Source organism: Pteronotus mesoamericanus, unplaced genomic scaffold, assembly GCF_021234165.1.
Source record: "Pteronotus mesoamericanus isolate MK-2021 breed Mesoamerican mustached bat unplaced genomic scaffold, CSHL_Meso_final scaffold_636, whole genome shotgun sequence".
Classification (NCBI taxonomy): Eukaryota; Metazoa; Chordata; class Mammalia; order Chiroptera; family Mormoopidae; genus Pteronotus; species Pteronotus mesoamericanus.
This window is the reverse complement of record NW_026555324.1, coordinates 1,415,269-1,432,761: the sequence shown is the minus strand read 5'-3', so window position 1 is coordinate 1,432,761 and position 17,493 is coordinate 1,415,269. Positions and strand designations below refer to the sequence as shown.

Genomic DNA, 17,493 nt, shown 5'->3' with positions numbered 1-17,493 from the left:
CTCCCCACTGCAGCTGCTGGCCCTGCCCTGGTGCCCTTCACCCTCAACTTCACCATCACTAACCTGCACCACACGGAAGACATGCAGCCAGGCTCTGCGAAGTTCAACTCCACACAGTCATTTCTACAATATCTGGTGAGAGCCTCCGCTACCCACTTTTCTTTCCAACTTCCAGCCCACCTCTCCTTGCTACAATTTTGGAGGCTATGAGGGCTAGGGAGGGAGCAGTTCCAGGTTCAGGTACAAGTGATGTGGCTTTGGAGCAGTGACTAGTCTTGTGATATTGTCTCCTCACCTATAAAACTGAGACAATAAAAGCACCTATCCCACAGGGTCCTCTTGAGAAGTAAATGTGGTATGAGAAGATTAGGGTGCTCTTGTTTTATTTTAAAATATTGCATTTTAAATGATGATTAGTTTTATACTTATTTTTTATCCACCCACTCTTTCCTCCTCAGCTCAAGCCCTTGTTTGCCAACAGCAGCATTGGTTCACTTTATACTGGCTGCAGACTGACCACACTCAGGTGAGACCTCCTCTTTGTCTTGCCTTTGGAGGTATAGTAGGTGTGGGCGGGTTGGGTTGGCCAGGGCCTAGACTAAGTCAAGGGAAACCAGGCGCCTAGAGCACAATATTTAAGGAGATGCTCACCTTCAGGTGCTAATGCTATGCTTGCACAGCACTGAGAGTTAGCGCATCATTAAATGTTGTCTCTGGGTGCCTTGCTTGCCTCCCGCTATTCCCGGCCCTAGTACTAGTGCTGTGCCCTGCCCACCCTAGATCATCCCATCAGACAACCAGATTTGCAAGATCTGAATGGGAAATACATGACTACACTCCTACTTTGAAGGATGTGGACGGAAACAGCATGCCAGCAGGCAGCACTGGGCATTTATTTTTTTGCAAAAAAAAGCTCTTGGCAGTAGAAGGGCTATTCTTTTGGCATTCCAGACAACAGTCCACGTGCAAAGAAATGATGCCTCAAAAGATAGATGCTGAAGTCACCCTGGCTCAGATGTCCCATGTCCCACAGCGGAGCCATATCTCTTATAATAGTGCTACCCATTTAACAGGGTCACCCCACACCCAAGAGCGCTCAAAACTGTAGCTTCTTTCTGGGTATTTGATGTCTGTCCATTTAAGGTCCCCCTAGAAAAGATGCAGGTCATCTACCAGGGGTCATTTTCACCACCAGCAGCATTGCCAGGCAGTGCAACTGACATTGCATCTTTGTCAAGTTTCTAGGAGACCAGAGCTAAAAGCATCTTAGATCCAGGTCACTTAGATCCTGTTGAGTGCAAGGGGACCCTGCTTCTCCCCAGTAATGCTCTCTGGCAGTGCAACTTGCTGGATCTCCCAGGTTATCCCTTCACGCCTAGTTTTTCCTGTTGTCTTAGAGAAATGATAACACAAAAAGATGGGCAGTGTGTGGGCGTCTCTGCTATGCAATGTCTTAAGCTCGGATGCTAGACCCTTGGGCTGGGCCCTGGCCTATGTGGCTCAATGGGTTGGACATTGTCCTGCAAACCAAATGGTCGAGGGTTCAAATCCCAGTCAGGGCACATACCCAGGTTGTGGGTTTGGTCCCCAGTCACAGTGTGTGCCAGAGGCCACTGATCGATGTTTCTCTCTCACATTGATGTTTCTTTCCCTTTCCTTCTCCTTCCCTTCCCTTCTCTCTGGAATCAATAAAAGAAAACAAAAGAAAAAATCTTGGATTGGACCAGCTTTCTAAAGGTTGATGAGTCTCTGTCTAGAGCTGCTTGCTATCCAGTTTCCCCAGGGAGTGTGGGTGCTTTGTAAAGATTTGTTAACTTAAACAATTAATTAATTATGAGCACTTCTAATGTACCAGGCAGGAGGACTGTATATTTTATATCGATCATTTCTGAATCCCAACAAAGATGTGAGGACTGAGTCAGAGAAGCCACATACGTTATTTGAAAGGGCTGTAGTTGAACTGATGGCTGTCTGACTCATCCACTCTGGTCCTTTGTGACTCAGAGATGACCCTTGTTTTGTGAGCGGCTCTTGCCTGAACCAGGAGAGCACATAAGCCAGCATTCACATACAAGAGGACTGAGAAAGAATGTCCTACCAGGATGTCTTGGTCCTGTCCCCATATCCATGTCCTTCTCTCCCCAGGCCTGAAAAGGGTGGAGCAGCCACTGGAGTTGATGCCATTTGTACACACCATCCTGACCCTACAGGCTTCGTACTGGACAGGGAGCAGCTCTACTGGGAGCTGAGCCACCAGACCCATGGTGTCACCCGGCTTGGTCACTACATCCTGGACAGGGATCGCCTCTATGTCAATGGTGGGCGTCTCGTGGTGACAGTGGCCCTCTGCAGCACCAGGTGGATTCCTCTGTTGATGCTCTGAGCTCTGGCCAGAGGATACACCCATGTCTGCTTCTAGATTTCTCTCTCCTCACTCTTCCTCTCCCGTGAGGTCTCCGTCTCTGCCATGTGTGCACATAGCACACACAGAGAGAGGTGGGGGGGTCAGAGAAAGGCCATAGGAGGTACAGCTCACTGCCTGTAGGGACACAACCTCTTGAAGGCCTCCGCTCTCTCAGCACGGTCCAATCCTTTCATCCCTTTCTTAATAAACTTTGAAGCCTCCACTTCACTCTTATCCACTTTGCAGGTTACACCAGCCCAGCCCGGACCTCCATTCCCACTGGTAAGTGTTCAAGCCTTAGGTGGCCCCATGGCCCGCAGTGACAGGTGAGGGCAGCTGGTTCCTCCTCCCTGTGGCTAAGGCCTCAATGGGGGAAAGGAAGCCATAGGGCCCTTATTACAGTCCCCCAACTTCTGCAACTCAGTTTGGGCATCAAGGCCCAAGTACCTCTGGCACCTCCAAGGTAAAGCTGCGTCATTCTCATTTCTGATACTTCCTCCTCAGTTTCTGTGACCTCCACACCCTCCTTGGGAAACTTGCCAGCTCTAACCCCCTCCAGTTCAACAGGTAAGAGCCTTCTCTCCATGTCTACTACCTTCCCACATATAAGCTGCTATGCTTTACAATGAGAAGTCAAGACACTAGGCATGGGCAGGTCAAGGCAAGGGGACAGCATGGGGAGGATAAATTTGGGGAGCCACACCCTCATCACAGACCAGCGCATCTCCATCCCTGTGTTTGGAGAGCTCTGCGACTTCAGGTTTGCAATCCCAGATTGAAGGCGTGGCTCCTTTTAATCCACCCTTTGCTTTCTACTAAAGTTAGCTTCTCCTATTTAACGAATGAGCACCAAATCCACTGGATTAAAACAATCATTCACTGCTGCTCGTGAGTATATAGGTCAGCTCTTCAGAGTGGTCTGCACTAGGCTTCCTCATGTGTCTATAGCCACCTGCAGGTTAGCTAGGGGACTCTGGAGGATGTCTGACTGACGGGTGGGGTGCCTCAGTTCTCTTTCATGTGGCCTTGCATCATCCAACAGCCTAGCTCCGGCTGGTTCATAGGGGGCCTTAGGGTTCCCAGAAGCAGGAGAGGGCAAGCCTCAGCACACGAGTGCCTTTCAAGCCTCTGTTTGCATCATTTCTCTTGTCTCATTGTCAAAGCAAGTCATGGCCAAGCGAGAGTCAAGAGATGGAGAAATAGGCTCCCATTTCTTGGAGGAAGGGGCTGTAGCACCACATTGCAAGTGTGTGGGTGTAAGGAGATGAAGAATTGATGGCCATTTCTATAATCTACCCCAAGTGACCTGCCAGGGGACTCAGAGTGGGGGCAGGTGGTGGTCACTTGGTGAGATCAGATCCAGCAGTGCATTCTGGAACCATTCCCAAAATTCTACCTGCTGCTAGAATCGAATAGAAAAAGTCCAGAGCAAATTCAGGTCTAGTTCCCAAAGGGCAGAGACTAACGGGGTCAACAGAGAAAGCAGACATAAGTAATAGTAACAGTGACAAGAAAATAAATACCGCAGCATTCGCTGATTGCCACATAAAAGGGACCCTCATATATATGGTCTTCATCTTCTACAGCTAGATGCTGCTTTTGTCCATTTAAGAGAGGCATAGACTAGGTCTTCGAGGAATCAAAGTTTTTCTGAGATCACACAGCCAGCAGATGGTCGGGACTCAACCCTACGTTTTTCAAACTCTAGAGCCTGAGCTTCTTCCCTAAAATAGCTGTGTGGTCTTGGGGAAGTGCCTTAACCTCTTTGAAACTCATTTTTGTCTGTCAGTAACAAGATGTACCCCAAGGGTTGTGTGAGGATCGTATAAGAAACTGCGCAGAACATGCTTAGCACAGGGTAGCGTAGAGTAAGCTATTACCAAACATCAGCTGTCATTAATGCTGCTATTTTCATTGCCATCATTATTATTACTGCTATTATTGGTGTCATTCAAAATAAAGCTTCCTATCCTGGGAAGAGTCATTCTGAGCTCTTATAGTAGATGTGAACACCAGGCTCACCCCTGACCCAACCACCCTGACCTTTAAATTTAGCTCAGGCAGTGATTCAGGGTGTGACTTCCTCTGTCTCAACCTCACTGCAGTCTCTGGCCCTGCCCTGGTGCCTCTCACCCTTAACTTCACCATCACCAACCTGCACTACATGAAGGACATGCAGCTTCCGGGCTCAGTGAAGTTCATCAAAATAGAGAAGATCCTGCAGCACCTGGTGAGCCTCCTGCCCATCACACTCCTGCATGACCCACCGATGCCCACCATGCCCACATCTATCAGTCACCCCACCGCACGCCGGCCCCCGTTCATATATTTCTGCCTCCCGGTTGATACCAGCCCCCGTACCTCATCCCAGCCCTGCCCCTGTCCTTCCCTATTGGTCGTTGTACTCACTTCTCCTCCTCCAACAGCTCAGACCCTTGTTTAAGAACACCAGTATTGGCCTCCTCTACCCCAGCTGCAGACTTGACTTGCTCAGGTAAGACCACTAGAGACGTCCCAGCGAGGCACTGTGGAGATTTTTTATGCGCAGGCCTCTAGAGCTGGCTTCTCCCTTTGACCTCAGCCCTTTCAAGGTCCCCACATGACAGAGCCACTATTCTTCCTGTTTCTGGTCCCTGGTCCCTTCGCTGGACCTTCCCACCCTTAAGAGCTTCAAATCGCACATACAATATTTAATAGGAATAAAATGATAAAACATAATAACCTGAAAGTATGTACCAAATTCCTCATTAAGGATGCATCCCCGATCCTTCACAAAGAATGAACCTACAGCTTACCATGCCCCCAGTGCACACTGCATATACTTATTTATTTAATTTAATTCATTGGGGTGACATGGGCTAATAACCAAACTTACATGTTTCAAGTGTACAGTTCTATCATATATCATCTCTATGTTGCATTGTGTGTTCACCACCGGAAGTCTAGTCTCCTTCCATCACCATAGATTTGATCCCTTTACCTTATTCCACCTCCCCTCCTAACTCCCTTCCCTTCGGGTGACCACCATTCTCTTGTCTGTGTCTGTGGCTTTGTTCGTTTGGGGTTTTTTGTTGTTATTGTTCATTTGTTGCTTTCTGTTTTATATTCCACATATGAGTGAAATCATAAGGTTCTTATTTTTTTTTTCATTTGGCTTATTTCACTTAGCATGACACTCTCAAGATCCATCTAAGTATTTTATCCTTTCTTATGACTGAGTAGTATTCCGTTGAGTGTGTGTACGCGCGTGCATGTGTGAGTGTGTGTGTGAGTGTGAGTGTGTGTGTGTGAGTGTGTGTGTGAATGTGTGTTTGTGGGAGTGTGTGTGTGTGCGTGTGTACACACCACGTCTCCTTTATCTCGTCGCTCTTCGCAGGGCTCTTTGGTTATCCCCATGTCTTGGCCACTGTGACTAATGCTGTGATGGACATAGAGGTACATATATATTTACAAATAAATGTTTTCCCAAAATTTCAGGTAGATATGCAGAAGAGGGATATGGTAGCTCTATTCTTTTTTTTTTCCCCCAGAAAACTCCACACTGTTTTCCGTAGTGGCTGCACCAATTCATCACGTTCCTACCCGCAGTGAACGTGGGTTCCTTTTTCTCTACATTCTCCAACACGTGTCATTACTTGTTTTGTTGGTAATAGTCATTCTAACAGGTATGAGGTGATATCTCATTGGAGTATTGCTTTGCATTTCCTTTATAGCTAGCAAAGTTGAGCATCTTTTCATAAATCTTTCTGTCATTTCTTTGTCTTCTTGAGAAAAGTGTCTCTTCAGGCCTTCTGCCCATTTTGTAATTGGATTGTTTGGTTTTTGTTGTTGAATTGTATGAATTGTTTATATATTTTTGGATATTAGCCCCTTATCAGAGGTATTGTTTGCAAATATTTTCTCCCATTCAGTTGGTTGCCTTTTTGTTTTGTTGATGGTTTCTTTTGCTTTTTGGAAGCTTTTTAGTCTGATATAGTCCCACTCATTTATTTTTGCTTTTACTTCCCTTGCCTTTATCATGTATGGCCTTTATTATGCTGAGGTACTTCTATACCCATTATATTGAGTGTTTCAATCATAAATGAAGTTTGTGTCTTGTCAAAAGCTTTCTCTGCATCTATTTACATAATCACATGATTTTTGCCTTTTATTTTATTAATGTGGTATATGACAGTGATTGGTTTGCTTATGTTGAACATCCTTGTGCCAATGGAGTGAACTGCACTTGATTGTGATGTATTATCTTTTTTATGTATTATTGTATTTGATTTTCTAGTATTTTGTTTAGGTTTTTTTGTACCTATATTTATCAGACATGTCAGTCTGTAACTTCTTTCTTGTGTGTGTGTGTGTGTGTGTGTGTGTGTGTGTGTGTGTGTGTGTGTGTGTTGTTTCTTGCCAGGTTTTAGTATCAGGGTAATGACTGCCTCCTGAAATGAGTTAGGAAGTATTGCCTCCTCTTCAATTTTTTGAGAGAGTCTGAGAAGGATTGGTGTTAAATCTTCTTTGACTGTTTCGTTGAATTCACTAGTGAAGGCATCTAGTCCTGGACTTTTAATTTGGGGGAGGCTTTTGATGACTGTTTCAGTTTCCTTACTGTTGGTTGGTCTATTTAGATTTTTCAGTTCTTTGTGATCTGCTGAGTGAGGATTTTACCACCCTGTGGGCCATGAGGAATGGGGCGGGTGGTTTCCTGCTGATGGTCTGTGACACATTGTGACTTTTTTTTCAAGTTTTATTTATTTTTAGAGAAAGGGGAAGGGAGGGAGAAAGAGCAGGAGAGAAGCATCAACATGAGAGAGAAACATCAACCAACTGCCTCTCTTATGCGCCCTGACTGGAGACTGAACCTGCAACCCCGGCATGTGTTCTGACCAGGAATCAAACCAGCAACCTTTCGCTTTCCAGGACAATGCCCCACCAGAATAGCCACACTGGTCAGGGCACACTGCAACTTTGTACACCGTTCTCTGCCCCTGGCGCTGGGCCCAGCCTCAATGTGTGTCAACCACCCAGACCCAGTTGCTGCCTCTGCCCCTCTGACTTGCGCTGTGTTGGTTGCATTGGTTGCACCCCAACCCTTACTGGCTTCTGTGTCTTCTGAAGCCTTGGGGAGCACCTGACTGTGTGTGGCTTCTGTCTCTGTTCTTTCTCCTCCCTGCCCTATCTCCACTGTTCATTCAGATATGCCCACCTTTAGTTGTCTTGGTGTTCTATGTCTCAGATGTGTTTGTGTGTTGAGCAGGGAGTTCTTTGTTGAATTATAATGGTCCAACTTGTTGTAACTTCAAGGGGAGAGACCTGGACGTCCACTTCTGCTGCTGTGCTGCTGATGTCACCCCTGAATATAAATATTTCTGAAGGCTATCGCAGAGCAAGCACTTAGTGTGCATCAGCTATTGGGGTTCTTCATGTATGGTCACTACTGATGATCCTTGTTGTGAGTGGCTCTACTCTGCTTTGGTGGATTTTTAGTACCATCTTAGCCTCTACCCACTAGATGCCTGTAGCACCCCAACCCCCCAAAATTGAACAACTAGAAAGCCCCTGCAAGACAAATTCACGGTGACATTTAAATGATTTCCATACATCATCTCCCCAAACTCTTCGATGAGTTTTACGGATGAAACATCAAGGCACACATAACTTCAGGAACTTTCCTAGATCCAACAGCCGCCACGTGGTGGAACGGCGCTTCGAGCCCAGTCTCCTCAGAGCCCAGGCCTTTTCTCACTAAGCCTGCTTTGCTCATTGTCTTTGTGAAGAACCATCCATTCACTCTCACTCACGTCATTTCTGCCTTTGACTCTCTGTTCCCTTCCAGTGGCGGTGGGGTGGAGGCGGTGGGGGTGGGGAGGCAGGACTTGGCCTGAGGTCAGCTAGTGATGGGGGTTTCTGAGCATGGGTGGCCCACTCCATTCTGACGTCTTTTGGAGGGTTTAGCCTCAGTGGCCATCTCCCCAGAAAACTCTCCAGACCCCCGAAAACAGAATTCAGGAAAATGTTTTCTCCCTGAGGCACCAGAATAGAGAGGGATGGAATGAAGTCACCTTCCTTAGAGCCCAGCCTGGGGTGCTGATGCACCCAGAGCAAACACAGCCTCTCCACTCCTCTGACCTGGGTTTCCACAAGTTCTCTTGCCATCCGCAACATTGCCCCTGGTGCTCACCAAGCTCAGTGCTCTGCTCCAAAAACTTGATGGGGGTCAAAGCATAGAATCTGCCATCAAGAAGTGTGTATATATATATATATATATATATACACACACACACACACACACACACACACACACACACACATATATATACACATATATATATACGCAAACATGTATACATATTAATTATACTATTCTAAGCACATACTAATATCCGCATGTTTAATAATCACACGATACACCTGGATACCATGATTATACCCGTTTTCTAGATGAGAAACAGAAGCCCAATGACACCATTGAAGTGCTGAGATATGAGGAAAGTGTAGGATCTAGAAAACCCGAGATGGAACCTCGTCCTTGGAGAGCGATGAGTGCTGGCCAGGAGACACAGCCCTGGGCCCAGAAGCAAGTTGCCGAGAGAAGGGCTACATGTGGGGAAAGCGGGGCCTAAGGGAGAGAGGACGTGCAGAGCAGACATACTCGCCTGCAAGGAGGAAGGCAGAGAGGTGGCAAGGCAGCCCTGGGTGTCCTGACGGGCATGCTGGGATGTGGGGGCTTCACGCACAGGCAGCAGGGAGTGAAAAGTATTTCAGCAAGTGTCTAACAAGGACAGGTTGTCATTTGAAGTGAGAATTGGCTGCTGCGCGTAGAGTGGATTGTAGAGGGCAAGGAGGCCAGTGAGAGGAGTCCCAGACTCAGGGGCTGGCCTCTTATGGAACTGTTTTTACAGTTTAGAGCAAATTCACTCAGTGGTGGGTGACACAGCATCCCAGGTCCTGCTGACCAGAGCTGCACAGCACTCTCAAGGACCTTCCGCAGATGGATCCTCATTGTCTCTGCCTCTGTCTCTTCCTCCACAGGCCTGAGCGCGATGGAGCAGCCACCAGCGTGGACATCGTCTGCAACCACCGCCCTGACCCTGTAGGCCCCGGGCTGGACAGAGAGCGGCTCTACTGGGAGCTAAGCCAGCTGACCCAAAGCGTCGCCAAGCTGGGCCCCTACACCCTGGACCAGGGCAGTCTCTCTGTCAACGGTGAGCAGTGGCCCCGCTGCTCTGCTGTGCTGCTGAGCCCTCCTTCCCCCCTGCATGCCCCTTTAATGCCACCCCCCATCAGCCAGCACCTTGTCTCTCTCTTGCCCCCTCTCCGCAGGCTACACCCAGCAGACTTCAGAAACCACCCCCAGGGGTGAGTACTGCGTGGCCTTCAGAAGCCCCCCTACCCCACCAGCAGTGGGAACAGCAGGCCCCCATCTACATCTTCAGCTCTCAGGGAAGGAAGGGGTCAGGGACACAGGCTGGGGAGTCATTGCAGGGCAGCTCAGCTGTGAATCACCTCTGTGTTGTTGGCTGGGCACGGAGAAGTGGCCACTGAATCTTGACTGGATGGGTAAATGGAGGAAAATAAGTTAGCAATTGAACTGAAATAGCTAATACGCTTAGGTTGCACACTGGCTCCTTCGAAGCTGTAAAGCTTCCAAATCATTCCCTCCTTCACCTGCTGCATGTGATGGTCTGACACCCACACTGGTGATTAGATTAGACCACAAGAACCATCAGCCATCACTGTGTTCCCCGTGCGATGGGGCTAGGGCCCAGGCTCTGCCCCCCTATCCATCCCGGGCCTGACTCAGGGTGGGCTCTCCTCTCCCTCTCCTCCTGCAGCCACGGGACGACCCCCGGTGCCATTCACCCTCAACTTCACCATCACCAACCTGCACTACGTGGAGAACATGAGGTCTCCAGGCTCCTTGAAATTCAACACGACGGAGAAGTTCCTGCAGCGCCTGGTGAGAGCCCGGCCTCCATGCCGGACCCGCCCACCTAACCTCTGCCCAGCTACTGCTGCCAGCCCCACCCGCTCACCCTGTGCTGCTCACTGAAGCCACCTACCCACACCCCTCCTGCCCGCTGATGACCACCCCTCCCACTCCTGCCCTGTCCATCAGCCCCAGCCCTGCCCATGTCGCTCTTGTCCCGACCATACATGACCATCTTGCTCCTGCCCCTCAGCCCATCTATTTACTTCCCTTGTCTTCACCCACAGCTCAAGCCCTTGTTCCAGAATACTAGCGTGGGCACGCTCTTCTCAGGCTGCAGACTGACCCTCCTCAGGTGAGGCCTTGAATAGCCGGCCGGAGCTGCCTCAGGTGCTTCCAGATTGAGGAGTTTGTTCTGCTTCCTTCCTGCCTTCCCCATCCATGCCCTTAGAAGAAATGGAAGTCAGGAGGCATTTCTCCAGGACCAATGCCTCTTCTGATGGTCCCCCCACCACCCCCACAACTGTCCCCAGATTATGCAGAGCCCATCAGCAAGATTGAACCCCTAGCCTGGTCATTCTTCTTAGTTTCCTCCTCCCTCCCTTTGACCCGCGAGGGCATTTCCTTTAGGTTTTCAGTTTAGTTTCCAGCATTTTTCTCAAGACAAATGTGTCTTTTCCACTTGCTTTAATCCCAGATTCCATCTCCCTATGTGCCTCAAGTATGAGCTTTCCTATTCCCATGTCTTACGGATGCAGGTTTCTGCCTTGCACTATATTAATAATCCTCTCACCCACTGACAGTTTCTGCCTTGCTGTTTTGTAATTTCTCCACCCATTGACTCCACTCACAGTGTGAGGCTGGCCAGAAGTTGGTGAGCTCAGAGATCTGTCTGACTTCTCAGCTCTCTGACAGCCTCCCTATTTCCTGTGGCCTCTCCCTGTCCTGGCCCAGGAATGTCAGGACCCTCCCTAGGAACTCGCTTCATTTTTTGTCATCCCCTTTAACCACCTTTGCCAGGCCCAAGAAGGGTGGGTCAGCCACTGGAGTGGACGTTGTCTGCACTCACCATCCTGATCCTGTGGGTGCCGGGCTGGACAGCGAGCGGCTATACCGGGAGCTGAGCCAGCTGACTCGTGGTTTCACCCATCTGGGCCCCTACACCCTGGACCAGGACAGTTTCTACATCAATGGTGAGGGGCTGCTATCTTTTCTGCATCTCAGCTTGTCCCACATCCTTCCTCTCCATTGTCCCCTTCCCTAATCCCTCCTCCTCCTCATGTTTCTCCACCTTTGCAGGTTACACCCACCAGACCCAGACCAGCACCCCCAGGAGTGAGTATTCTGAGGTTCAGGAGTCTCTACAACCCTGTAAGTCCCAGCCCATAGGAACAGAGGAGACCAGGAGCCCCCTGCCTCTGTTCTCCAGCCCCACCTCATCTCCAGCCTGGGGAGAAGGGGGACCAGTACCCACAGAGCCCAGAAGTGGGCGCTGCCTCCCTGGCGTCTCCAAAACGATGAGGTTCCCACCCAAGCACTTGAGGTGTTTTCTCCCCAGCTTCCATGATGCAGGTGCCAACAGTGAGGGGCTGTGTGGGGGCTGGGCCTGCTGCCCAGTGAGCGGCTCTGCGGCAGCAGGCTCCTGGCCCGAGCTCAGGCTCTCCTCATTGGGGCCTCACATCTGAGAGGGGCCTTGCAAGGCTTTTGCCCCTTTGGGGTGGGGAGGGTGGATTCTGAGTCTTCCAGGTGAGCTCTCTGTCTTCCTTTTACTGAATTCCAGTAGTGAGTACAGCTGCCATCTCTCCAGTAGCCAATTTGCCCTTTTATTGAAGAATTCTCCCTTCCCCCTCCCTCACCATCTCTCCCTCTCTTTACAGGTTACACCCATTTGGTCTCAGCCACCACCCCCAAAAGTGAGTATTTCAGATTTCTGTGTACCTGTGACCACCGCCCTGACCCTAAAAATAGGAGCCATTCGTTCTAGACCTTTCAGGGCCTGACAGGTTGACGAGATTCAGTCAGACAGAAGAATATTCATGGAGCCGTTGGGATATCTGACATGTCTTTATTCAAGAGTCATGATCCACGCACGCTGCAAGCTGCGTGTCACGTTGCATGTCATCTGTCCCCTCTGCGTGGCACCCAGCAGGGAGTCCTTACTCCCTTAAATACTAGAAACAAACCAAGCCGGCAGGGTACCAACAGATCTTACGATCGGATCTTCTTGCTGAGCTTCTGTCACCTATTACTCCTGCTTTTGGAGACACAAGAAATGATGTTTCCTCTGGGAAGCTTTCCCCAGTCATAGATGGCCTGTCTCTCTTTGAATGGCACCTCCTCTGGCTCCCTTGCATGATTATGCTCTGGTCACGCTCCTGGTCACAACATTGGAAGGCTATGCCCTATTATCTTTGAACCACAGAGTCCAGCACAGAGCCTCTCACACAGCAGGCACTCAATAGATGCTCATTAGATGAATAGATGAGTGTAGGTTCCCGATGCCTTGGAATTCCAGGTTGTCCTCTCTTTCAGCTCCTGCGGCCTGTGGCTATACAGAGTCCACTGCTAGTGCCCCACAGGTAGAGCCCCAGGCACTTGGTCTTCACTCTGTTCCCAGCTGAACGTATTTCTCTTCCTCCCCCATGGCAGCCACTGGCCCCACCCTGCTGTTCTTCACCCTGAACTTCACCATCACCAACATGCACTACACAGAGGACATGGGGCACCCAGCTTCCTTGAAGTTCAATTCCACTGAGAGGATCCTACAGCACCAGGTGGACACCCCTTGATGACCAGTGTCAGCCCCACCTAGTACCCACCCACAGCCCCTCAACCCTTCTCCTCACCACCACTTTCTCCCTTCCAGCTGCGGCTCTTGCTCCGTAACAGCCGCGTCGGCCCCCTCTACTCTCGCTGCAGACTGGCCTCGCTCAGGTGAGACCCCCCAGATAGAGTGACTTATCAGGTCAAGTGGACCCTCACGCACTGGCTAGCAGGGCTCAGTTCTTGGGCATGACCCTGGCGCCGCTCCCTTTACATGAACCCTGCATGATGCCTTCACACCTTCTTCATGCCCAGAGGTGGTGAGAATGCTCAAGGCTTAGAAATGAGGCATCGTGTTCATATAGTTTATGTAATTTAAAGAACATTCTGTTTTAAGGGAAGACTCTTCTATTAGAAGAACTATTGCATCCTGTCTGCGAGTTCTAATTAAGATGTTTTCTGTCCCTAACGGTGACTCGGTTGTCTCAGGTGAGAGACATTGAGGAGGGCCCCCACATGGCTTCAGAGCTACCCCTTGAGCATTCTCTTAGCCGCACTCCCTTCCACTTTCTTGCTTTTCCCACCCAGAACAACCCCCTCCAGTCTTCCTCATCCCCGTGTCCTGCTTTCCCCAGGCTGGAGAAGCACGGAGCGGCCACCAGGGTGGACATGGTCTGCACCTACCACCCTGACCTTGCAGGCCCCGGGCTGGACAGGGAGCAGCTGTACTGGGAGCTGAGCCGTAAGACCCGTGGTGTCACTCGGCTGGGCTCCTTCACCCTGGACAGGGACAGCCTTCACGTCAATGGTGAGGGGCTTAGCTGCAGCCGTGATCTCTTCCCCAGGTGGGGTTTTGTGCTGCCTCCCTTTCTCTGAAGTGAGCTTTGATCCATCCTTTCCGCCTTCTGGTCTGGGTCTGGCCTTCCTTGGATCGAAGTGACCCCTGGGCCCAGCCACCTGCAGCCTCGTTGCCTGGTTGCCTCCTCCTTCAATATTTCTCCACTTCCTCTTCCCCCTGCTTGTAATCACAAAAACCCCTTCCCCTTAATCTTTTATGTTCACCCTAACTCTCGCTTGGCTCCCCTCACCTTCTCTCTGCAGGTTACACCTACGGGGCCACAGCCTTGATGCCCACTGGTGAGTGTTCCTGGCCCCAAATTCCTAGATCTCATTCCCAATTTAGTTTTAGGAGCAGTTGCTTTTCTTTACCTTCTGTTCTTGGTGAGGGAAACATCTGGAAGGGCCCTTAACTCATCCTTTCTCCTTCTCTCGGGGTTCCTGTGGAGCGTTCCGGTCCGGGGTGAGGAAATCTTAGACAATGGTATGTTGTCACACCATGTCTCAGCCTCCTATGGTTTTCCTGTTAATTTTTCTAAAACTCTGCCTTTGGTACTCCTTTCTTATCATTTTACTCTTATCTTTGTTAATTGTTATTATAGTTTCTCAACTTCAGTCTTACATCTGTTGTTTTGTTTTTTGATTTTCAGTGAACATTTATTTCGACTCAGTCCCTTCCAGCCCAGTCCCTCAGGCTGCTATAGCAAAATGCCATGGACTGGGTGACTCAAACAACAGAAATTATTTTCCCACAGTCCTGGAGGCTGGAAGTCCATGATCAAACTGCAGGCAGGGTTGGTTTCCTCTGAGGCCTCTGTCCTTGGCTGGCCAATGGCGTCCCTCTTGCTGCCTTTTCATGTGGTCGTCCCTGTGTGTGTGTGTGTACACACACACACACACACACACACACGTACGTCTCTCTGTGTGCCCTAATCTCCTCTCCTTATAAGGACATCAGTCAGATTGGATAAGCACCCCGCTCTACCAATGGCCTCATTTTAACTTAATTACTTCTTTAAATGCCCTATTTCAAATACAGTCCAGTCACCTATGGAGGCTGTAGTGATTAGGGTTACAACCTGTGGATTTTGACGGAGGAAACAACTGATTCCAAAACATATACACTGTTCTTTAATTCTCATTACAACCATATGATTTAGCTCCATTTTAGAGATGAGAAAACTCAGGCTAAGAGAGCCTGCCAGCCCAAACAGCAAATGCATAATAGAACCCAGAGCTCCTGTGGCTCCAAAACTTATGCTCCAGCTCTCCATCATGAGTTCCTTTATTCCCCAAGGCATGCTTATTCTTGGTGCACACATACTATGTTTCAGTGTACGGGCCAAACTCTTTTTGTCTCTGAAGCACTGCAATGAAAACATCATAGGTTTTCAAGAATTAATTGCTCTTGCACTAGGGGTATGTTTTCTCACACTGTCCTTGGGTCCATCACTGGCCACCTTCACTTTTTCTAAACCATGACAGGGTTCTGGATTTCTGAGGTCCAGTAACAACTATCTTTTTCTAAATTATATTCTAAAAAATAAGTTAAAGACAGCTCCATTGACTGTGTTTTGTTCCTCACTATCCAGTCCGTGGAATAGTTCCTGGAGCATTATAGGAACAATTCAATGCACATGGAGGGAACGCAAAATGGATGAATGGAAGGAAGGAAGAGGTGAAGAATGGAAGAAGGGAAGGAGAGAAGATGGATGAGCAGATGGAAGGAAGAAAAGATGGATGGAAGAAAAAAGAGGAATGAGGGAGGAAAGATGTATAAAATAGATGGGAGGAAGAAAAGAGGGATGGGAGGAATGAAAGATGGATTCATAGATGGAAGAAGGAGAGGATGGAGGGAGGCTGCAAGGGAAGATGGGTAGATGGAAGAAAGGGGGATAGGAGGGAGGATGGGCAGAAGAAGGTATAAATGGGAAGAAGTAAGAAAAGCAGTGAGGTAGGAAGGAAGATGGAAGGATGGATGGATGGATAGGCAGTTTAGATGGTTGGTCGAAGAAAGAAAGGAAGGGATGGAGGGAGGAAGAAGATGGATGAATGAAAGTAAAGAGGGAAGGAAGGAAGAAAAAGGGAGGGAGGCAAGAAGGGAGGAAGGAAGGATGGAAGGAAGGAAAGGAGGGAGAAAGGGAGGAAGGAGAGAAGGAAGGAAGGATACATAGATGGACAGAAGGAAAGATGGATGGAAAGGTAGAAGGAAGTATGGACAGAAGGAAGCTTAAAAAGATGAACAGAGTAGAGGGAGGGAGAAGAGAGGAAGTAAGCTTATTCCCCCAGAGTTTTGTCTTAAATAAACATTATGCCCTGCATCACTTACTGTTCAAGAGTCAAGCCCTGGGCCCGCTGGTCTCACCTGCATCATATGTTTATTTATTGTACTTCTATTGGGGTCAACACAAGTCATCCCAACTATCGAACATTGTACCAAATGCATGAGTCTGAGAAACAGCACAACAGGGGTGGTCACACGGAAGGAATGGGGTCCAAACCAAACTCCCCCTCCCTCCAGCCATGTGACCCTGGGCAGACGACCATTTCCGTACTTTGGTTTCTTCCTTTTTTAAATATGGGTAATTCTAGTACCCAGTTTATGTTATCCATGTAAAAATCTCCAACATTATAAGAAAGTATTTGCTTACTAATTTTATATAATGAATCCTCACATAGTATTTACCCTGGGCTCAGCACTGTGTTTAAGCACATTACAAAAACTCACTTGTTTACACCTTTTAACAACCTTTGAAGTAGGAATCATTATCTCATCTTATGGATGAGTAAATTGAAATGCAGAGAGATTAGTTATAGCTGCTAGGACTTTTTAACCTTTTTAAATCAATGCATAGAAGGTTGACATACCTGGTTATAATAGCAGGAAAAATAGATAGATAGATAGATAGATAGATAATATAGATATATAGAGAGATAGATAATAGATAAATAGATCTATCTCCTGCCCTTACAACCAGGTATGCCGATCTTCTATGCAGTGGTTTAAAAAGCCAACAATTCTCGTAGAGATATATATAGATTTAGATATCTATCTATCTCTATCGAAAGGAAGAGAGAGAGATTGATGCACACAGAGACAAAGATAGAGATGGGGAGCAGAGATAATATGGATAAAGATATCAGGGGTCATCAGTTCCCCATCTGCATGGCAAGTTAAAAACTTCTCCTGAGAAACTATTGTACAAAGCCACCGTGTTTTCTCAGATCCCTCCACTCCTGCATCTGGGTGGAAACGGCCCTTCTCAATGCCCTCAACTCATTAAGCTTGCTCTTACTCACTGCTGGAGTTGTCTCCACAAACAAGTGACCAGCAGGCTTATCAGGAGGAGCCCATGGGCCCTGTGAGTTCCCATTCTCAAGTGGACATTGGGCCCCCCAACCTCCCTGCGAGCCCTGGCTCTCTCCGCACCCACCATAGCTGCAGAGGTCAACGAGGAGCCTTTCACGCTGAATTTCACCATCAACAACCTGCGCTACTCAGCAGACATGGGTCATCCAGGCTCCCTCAAGTTCAACATCACTAACACGCTTATGCAGCATCTGGTGAGAG

At 48.6% G+C, this 17,493-nt stretch overlaps 1 protein-coding gene across 1 annotated transcript in view; it reads left to right on the top strand.

Moving 5' to 3' along the window:
- Nucleotides 1-17,493, top strand: part of MUC16 (mucin 16, cell surface associated) — a 70,837-nt gene that overhangs the window by 38,296 nt on the left and 15,048 nt on the right. Inside the window, exons 28-46 of the mRNA XM_054562133.1 lie at nt 14-135; nt 459-526; nt 2,146-2,318; nt 2,651-2,686; nt 2,909-2,971; nt 4,510-4,634; nt 4,831-4,898; nt 9,425-9,597; nt 9,716-9,751; nt 10,228-10,352; nt 10,610-10,677; nt 11,343-11,515; nt 11,622-11,657; nt 12,200-12,235; nt 12,972-13,096; nt 13,189-13,256; nt 13,721-13,893; nt 14,187-14,222; nt 17,362-17,486. Of these exons, the coding sequence (XP_054418108.1) occupies nt 14-135; nt 459-526; nt 2,146-2,318; nt 2,651-2,686; nt 2,909-2,971; nt 4,510-4,634; nt 4,831-4,898; nt 9,425-9,597; nt 9,716-9,751; nt 10,228-10,352; nt 10,610-10,677; nt 11,343-11,515; nt 11,622-11,657; nt 12,200-12,235; nt 12,972-13,096; nt 13,189-13,256; nt 13,721-13,893; nt 14,187-14,222; nt 17,362-17,486 (1,829 nt within the window). The remainder of the gene's footprint in view (nt 1-13; nt 136-458; nt 527-2,145; nt 2,319-2,650; nt 2,687-2,908; nt 2,972-4,509; nt 4,635-4,830; nt 4,899-9,424; nt 9,598-9,715; nt 9,752-10,227; nt 10,353-10,609; nt 10,678-11,342; nt 11,516-11,621; nt 11,658-12,199; nt 12,236-12,971; nt 13,097-13,188; nt 13,257-13,720; nt 13,894-14,186; nt 14,223-17,361; nt 17,487-17,493) is intronic.